At 38.7% G+C, this 7999-nt stretch overlaps 1 protein-coding gene across 1 annotated transcript; it reads left to right on the top strand.

Annotated features, from left to right (window-relative positions):
- Nucleotides 1–1166: 1166 nt before the first annotated feature.
- Nucleotides 1167–2946, top strand: LOC117555409 (tripartite motif-containing protein 16-like). The gene has a single exon (XM_034230315.1). The coding sequence runs from the start codon at nucleotides 1197–1199 to the stop codon at nucleotides 2844–2846; it is 1650 nt and encodes a 549-aa protein (XP_034086206.1). The 5' UTR covers nucleotides 1167–1196; the 3' UTR covers nucleotides 2847–2946.
- Nucleotides 2947–7999: the final 5053 nt, after the last annotated feature.

Below are 7999 nucleotides of genomic sequence, written 5' to 3' on the forward strand. Positions count from 1 at the left end.
GCGTGTGCGCGTGTGTGTATGTATGTATGTGTGTGTCTTTAGTTTGTGTGTTTGTGTGTGTGTGTGTGTCTTTAGTTTGTGTGTGTGTGTGTCTTTAGTTTGTGTGTTTGTGTGTGTGTGTGTGTGTGTGTGTGTGTGTGTGTGTGTGTGTGTGTGTGTGTGTGTGTGTGTGTGTGTGTGTGTGTGTGTGTGTGTGTGTGTGTGTGTGTGTGTGTGTGTGTGTCTTTAGTTTGTGTGTTTCTGTGTGTTTTTCTCTGTCTGTCTGTCCTAGTATTGTATCCAGGTCAGATTGACCCGAAGGACATAAATGCGGGTGGGCATTTTTTCACAAGTGGAAACAAATAAAAACAATTCCACATGTCCTTCACACTAAATAAGCCCCGGCCATTGAGTTTCAGGTTGAACGAAAATATCCTTATATATTTTTTTATTCATTGAAAATGGAAATCGGGCCAATTTGACCCGAACACCATACAAAGCTCCTTTTGATTGGAATAATCTTCCTCTTTCTTTAATATACATTTTTGTATTTCATTCTGGCTTTTACTATCAAAAATACAAAGTTATTCAATACAAATAAAATGTAACAATAAATAAAACACAGTTAATTTTACCGTACATTACATACGAGTTGAAAAGTTACTAAGAACATTTAGTCTAGTACAGTTCTTGGTATTACAAAAAGGATAAAAAGTATTTTGTGTTATACTGTCCTATACTTATACTCCACTACATTACAAAGGGAAATATTTTTCCTTTTGTTCAACTTAATTTATTTGGCAGATGTATCGTCATTCAGTCAGCACAAAGTCCTGTTGTCACAATGTGCTTGATTCCGCGAATAAGGAGTACTAAACACACCCTGTTATCTTGTTTTATTGTGTTGCACTGTTGGAGGAGCATGTGACCTAAGATTTCCATCGACATAACTACACTGTTGCTATGTACGAATAACAATAAAAGCCTTGAAATCTTGAATCCTTGAACCCTGTATCTTATAAAACCGCTCCTCTTGCTGGAATGAAGTTAAGCGTGTAAGCCCGTCCTACTTCCTGCATATCACACAGATAATCACTTGTTCCCTCCCCTTCACTGAACTTAAGTTTCAATGTAGGTGAAACTGTGAGTCATTGTGAAGTGAGTGAGCTGGCAGACTATATCAACAGCAGACTGTCACTCGCTGTAAGGGAGGTATAATGTTGCAAGAAGGAGCTCAGCTGGACCAGGACGCAATTTGCTGTTCGATATGTCTGGATGTACTTAAGGAGCCTGCGACTACTTCCTGTGGACACAGTTTCTGCATGAATTGTATTCAAACCCACTGGGACAAAGAGGATGATAAGGAAGTCTACAGCTGCCCTCAGTGTAGAAGGAGCTTCACATCGAGGCCTGTCCTGCTGAAAAGCATCATGTTAGCAGATTTAATGGAGAAACAGAAGAAGACTGGACTTGAAGAAGCTCCTGCTGATCTCTGCTATGCTGGAGCTGAAGATGTGGCCTGTGATGTCTGCACTGGGAGAAAACTGAGAGCCTGTAAGTCCTGTCTGCAATGTTTGATCTCTTACTGTGAGAAACACCTCCAGCCTCACTATGAGTCTCCTGCCTTTAGAAAACACAAGCTTGTGGAGCCCTCCAAGAAGCTCCAGGAGAACATCTGCTCTCGTCACGACGAGGTGATGAAGATGTTCTGCCGCACTGATCAGCAGTTTATCTGTTATCTCTGCTCTGTGGACGAACACAAAGGCCACGACACAGTGTCAGCTGCAGCAGAGAGGACTGAGAGGCAGAGAGAGCTGGAGGGGAGTCGACTAAACATCCAGCAGAGAATTCAGGACAGAGAGAAGGAGGTGAAGCTGCTTCAGCAGGATGTGAAGGCCGTCAATGGCTCTGCTGATAAAGCAGTGGAGGACAGTGAGAAGATGTTCACTGAGCTGAACCGTCTCATGGAGAAAAGAAGCTCTGATGTGAAGCAGCAGGTCAGATCCCAGCAGAAGAGAGAAGTGAGTCGAGTCAAAGAGCTCCAGGAGAAGCTGAAGCAGGAGATCTCTGAGCTGAAGAGGAGAGACGCTGCACTGGAGCTGCTGTCTCACACAGAGGATCACAACCAGTTTCTGCACAGCTACCCCTCACTGCCAGCCCTCAGTGAAGCTACACACTCCTCCAGCATCCTTCCTCTGCCATACCTTGAAGATGTGAAAGCAGCTTTGTCAAAATTCAGAGATAAACTACTGGACGTCCTGAGAGATAAATGGACAAAGGTGTATCTGACAGTGGGTGATGTGGACATGTTGCTGTCACAACCACAGCCCCAGACCAGAGCTGGATTCTTAAAATACTCACATCAAATCACTCTGGATCCAAACACAGCAAACACACGTCTGTACTTTTCTGAGAGGAACCGAAAAGTAACTTCAACGCTAGGAGAAAGTTATCCTAGTCACCCAGAAAGATTCACTACATACCCTCAGGTCCTGAGTGAAGAGAGTCTGCCTGGACGTTGTTACTGGGAGGTGGAGAAAGGTATGGGAGGAATTGCAGTGGCTGTAGCATACAAAGACAATGACACTGTAAATGAACAATTTGGAGAGAGTGAAAAGTCGTGGGCATTAGGTTTTTACAAAGGTCGTTATGATTTCAGACATAAGAAACACCAAGCTCCCATCCCAGGTCCTCAGACCTCCAGGGTCGGAGTTTACCTGGATCACAGTGCAGGTATTCTGTCTTTCTACAGCGTCTCAGAGGAAACCATGACCCTCCTGCTCAGAATCAAGACCACCTTCACTCAGCCTCTCTATGCAGGACTTCATCTTTATGCTCCCATTGGAAACACTGCTGAGATGTTGTGAGTTTAAGAAGTTATTGAGAGGAAAAGAGGTAATCCTCAGATACTAGACAACTGTTGTTTTGGTAAATGCAAAGAGTGGTTGGCCCTTGTGATGCAGTTAGTTTAAAGATTTAGCAAATCATCATTCCGGCATTATTTGTTCAGGAAAATGTAGATTTCCTTTTAAAATGACAAGGAAAAATGCTGGAAAAGTACTCAGGCATTCACTATACTACTAAATATATATATATATATATATACTATATTATTTGCAGTAAAGGTACAAATGAAGTAGTAATTTCTCCTAAATGGTTCTGAATTGATGCATTAAGATGCTGTGCTTTTATTGTTGTATTCATGTCTCTATACATATTGTATAAACTGATGGTGAGTTTAAATATTACCTGTTTTAATTACATTCTGCATCTAAAACATGAAGCATACTCCATTTAAATAATCTCATAATGATGCAGTAATTAAGTAAATGGCCTGTTGGGTAAAAGGTTGTGTATTATAGCATGCATAGAGTTGAAGCAGTATTCCATTTGAATACTTATACTCATTGGGTTAATGTTCAACGTGGCTTCAAATGAACTTTAATCTTCCATCCTGCTCACTGTGAGCTAGTTGCAGATTTTAAATTCCCCACCAGAGTTCACACTTTGCATGTTCTCCCCTATAAAACACTAAGGTGTGCTTTGGTGCCTTTAACTTTTCAGGGAGTCTTTTTTTATTTAGATCCCTTATTTAATGTTTTGTTTTTCCGAAATAAGGTCCCATGGGTTTAGCTTTGGGAATAAGTGGATGCTAATACGTATGTTCTTGATAAACATTTTAAAATGGAGGATTTTTACTCGTGATTAACTATTTTGACATTGTATTTACTCAAGTCAAATATATTTTATTTAAAAAGGGAAACTAAAACTACACCTGTAGAAAAACTCAAGACTCACCTTCATGATTTCAGGATCGATGTAATCTGCGATGTTGTGGCCCTCCCAAACCTCAGGGACAATGTCGGTCTTCTCCTCCTCATTCATCAGGTCCCAGTATTCTTTAGAGATAAAATAAAGACATCATAAGCACTGCGGATAAGCTTTTACTTCCTACAAATAAACAGTTAAACAAAAGCATGATTTCTTACTCTGAAGGTCCAGGATGTAGTCATCACCCATCTCGAAATTTTAAAATGACAAGGAAAAATGCTGGAAAAGTACTCGGGAATTAACTATACTACTTTATATGTACTATTGTATTTGCAGTAAAGGTACAAATTAAGTAGTAATTTCTCCTAAATGGTTCTGAATTGATGCATTAAGATGCTGTGCTTTTATTGTTGTATTCATGTCTCTATACATATTGTATAAACTGATGGTGAGTTTAAATATTACCTGTTTTAATTACATCTAAAAACATGAAGCATACTCCATTTAAATAATCATTTGTCATAATCATGCAATAATTAAGTAAATGGGCTGTTGGGTAAAAGGTTGTGTATTATAGCATGCATAGAGTTGAAGCAGTATTCCATTTGAATACTTATACTCATTGGCAGTGGCGTTTTTATATGTACAAAAGTGGTGGGGCACAAAAAACGTAGATGTCTATAGCTTCTGCAGTGAGGTTCATGGCTGGTGAGGCTCTGGCACTGACTCTTCAGGTTTACAAATATTATATTTTGACCTAAATCAAAATATAATATTATTTTCAAAAGCTTTTTTTGTCTGATGCTTCGATTAATTTTAAACAGACAGTTCAACAAAAGGATACCCAAAAAATTTAATTGTATCATTTAAATATTGAATTGTTCTCTCTTAGTAAGATCCCATTTTCAATAAAATTGCAGTCTTACCTTGACATGAAGATGAAGTCCATTTGCCTATCCTTCTGGACAAAAATCTCTATTACTTTTTTGTAAAAGTCCTCCTTATCTTCTTGTAGTTTCAAAAGTCTATCATAAATCTAATCTAATCAATAGATTTATGATTCGAAAATTATAAAAGTAGGGTAGACATGTGGATATTATCCGGCTGAACAAAACGTGCATTTATCTAACAGGTTTGTTTCCCACAGATCTTATTTGGAGCTATTTTCTAAAATCCTATTGAGAAATATCATTGCTTTTAGGTCGAGGGAAGCCATGCGCAGCTTACTTCCGGGTTTTAGGATGCGTCACTGCAGCTCTCTCTCCTCCTCTTCACACACCGCACTTTTCGCGGCACACGTACTTACCTCCAATCAGCTCTGAATTATGTGAGATGACGTATGGTGGGGATGGCAGCTCAATGCCCCTATGGTCATTATTTTTTTGCCACACACATTAAATAGGACAATACTCTGAGCATGCGCATTGTAGTTTTTACAGTCACCATTGACTTAAACAGGGAGAGGGAGGGGCAGGATCGGGTTTTGTCCCACATGGCTCTAAACAGCTCAATAGGCAACCCAGTCTCATGGCATTTCGTGTTCACCAACAAGATTTTTAATCTATTGATTCGTGTTCACCAACACGATTTCCCCCTTTTTTTCGTGTTGCACAGCACAATTTTAAAAGCAATGTATTTCTACTGGTAATGACGCTCATGAAAGCACGGCATTCGTTTGTGTCGGCTGCCCTTAAAGGCAATGTGAGCGTCCATTCTCATTGGATAACGGAGAATTGTACACCCGGAAGTAAGTATTCCCCTTACTGTCGATTGATTTTACAGTGATATCTGCACTACTCATTGACTAAAAAACACCAGATTATCCTTGTTAATTACACAACATTGATTGGTTTAAATCGTGTGCAATGCTTTTGTATTTTTCCCCTTCGATTTGGAGAAACAAATATTTTTTCGGAGTAAAGGGAGGCAGAAGACACTACACTACCCAGAATCCCCAGCTATCGTTTGGACTACACCATGTGCTCTGTTTGACAAACCCCGTTTTTTTTCACCATTCATACCAATGGCTGGCAAAAAATGTCCAAAATGTCACGTGATCTTCAAATTTCTCCCTGCAGAAAAAAAAAACATGGCCGAACTTCGTTTTATTCTCGGTGGAAAATGTCTATTTTAAAGTTAGTTTGGCCATTAAAATGCGTTTTGATGTCATTTGATGCGAGAAATATGAGTTGTTATTTCAGATTATGTGTGCAGTGGATGTACATGATCTTTAGTTTGCTAGTTATTATGAAGATTACTTCAGGAAATTGCGTCCATAGAACGTTTTCATTGTTACCAAGGTGGTTGCTGCTATCGATATTATTTCTGTTATGTTGTGTAACTGTTTAATGGTGTTATCTTTATTGCTACCCCCTTCCCCGTCAATGTATAGTGTTGGTCCACAGCGCAAACATATTAGTTTAACAAAATCCGCATCTAAAGATAGCCAACGTTATTTTCCCCTGTGCAATTCCAGTCTCACATCTCACAGCACATCGTCATTAACAAATACCGGAAACAGACCGAAAACATTTTAAAAAAATAAAATAATACTTTATTCCGAGTGTGCTTGCTTTTCTCTTTGAAAGTCATCACATAACGGCATTGTAATACATGGTTCGGCTGCATTAAATATTACATATCTGCCGTAGTTCTGTATTTATAGAGCCCTGATGAGAAGACTTATAGACAAACATGAGAAACTGAAAACGTGACGTGGATCATAAATATATCAGCCATTAAACAACATCTTACATTTCTTTTCACACAATACGTCTCCTTGCAGTATCAACACTAATTCGGCTGACTTTTATATTTGATCCAATTGGTAGATAGGCTGTATTTACACTATAAAGGTGCACAGCTGATATAAAGGGACACCTAGTGGTTAAAGCATGTTATTGGATTTCATTATTTGTATTATTAGATATTAATAGGATCCCTATAAAGTATATTCATTACTCGTTATTCTCTACTAATAGTTCACTAAAGACTGTATATAATTACTATTTTGCACATCCCTTTCAAGATTTCAAGATTTTCTAAGGTTTATTGACATATCATATAGGCCTAACAACTATGGTGTAGTTATGCATTGAATGAAAAACTTGGGTCCCAGGTTCCTCAATAGTGCATTACAAGACATCTATCAATATTTGTGCATACCTCCAGCAATGTTAACTATGTTGAAGCACTTATTTTAACTGATATTATACATCATGTATTATACTCTTATAAGATGTATGTAGATATTTCATCTCCGGCCTTGTCAGGTATTGAACAATCAATAAATAAAGAACACAGAATTGTTAAATATAAAACACAGAATTTGTGTGATTATACTAAATGATTTACAAATAAACACCACTGCATATTTACAACTGTTACACATGCTGATGTAACGCAAATGTTCCAACTTGGGATCAAGAAAGTATATCTTATCTTAAGCTGATCGATGGCTACTGCCATATTTGCAAAATTTGCCTCTGAACCTTGACAAGTGCATGTTTCAGGCTTATCAATGAACAACAGGCGGGGTCACAGACATACGACCAGCTGTTAAATAAAGCTCTTCTGACCTTAGGTGTCATGTGGGTATATTAATTCACCCATTTATTAATTATATGTTTTAAATTTGATAACACCACTGTGTTTCGTATCCCCTAAACCTCCAGGGTGTACACAATTTAATACTGGCAACTTCAAATTGTGGGAAATACGAAAACGTCTTATAAAGAGACGTGCCATAGAACATGTTGCGAAACACACAATAGCCAGCATGTTTAGTTCTGGGGGGGGGGGGCTGGACCCGTCCAATTCCAGTTTTGGAAAGTCTGCCGTGGTTCCATTTCATAGATGCTGTGACGCTCAGCGTAACCTTGTCGCACTGCCACTCCAACATCCAATCACAGGGCTTGATGACTAATCACGGGGTTTGTAAAGCAAGGCGGATGTTGTAGTCCCAAACGATAGCTGGGGATTCTGGGTAGTGTAGTGTCTTCGGAAACTGTAGTGTCTTAACTCCAAAAAAACTATTTGTTTCTCTGAATCGAAGGTTAAAAATACAAAAGCATTGTACACAATTTAAACCAATCAATATTGTGTGATTAACAAGGATAAACTGATGTTTTTTAGTGGATGAGTAATGCAGATATCACTGTGTAATCATTTGACAGTGAGGGGAATATATCCGGTTTTATTATGAAAACTTCGAGACCGGAAAAACTGTTTTCACCCACGCTAACTTTAC

The sequence above is a fragment of the Gymnodraco acuticeps genome, unplaced genomic scaffold, assembly GCF_902827175.1.
Source record: "Gymnodraco acuticeps unplaced genomic scaffold, fGymAcu1.1, whole genome shotgun sequence".
Lineage (NCBI taxonomy): Eukaryota > Metazoa > Chordata > Actinopteri > Perciformes > Bathydraconidae > Gymnodraco > Gymnodraco acuticeps.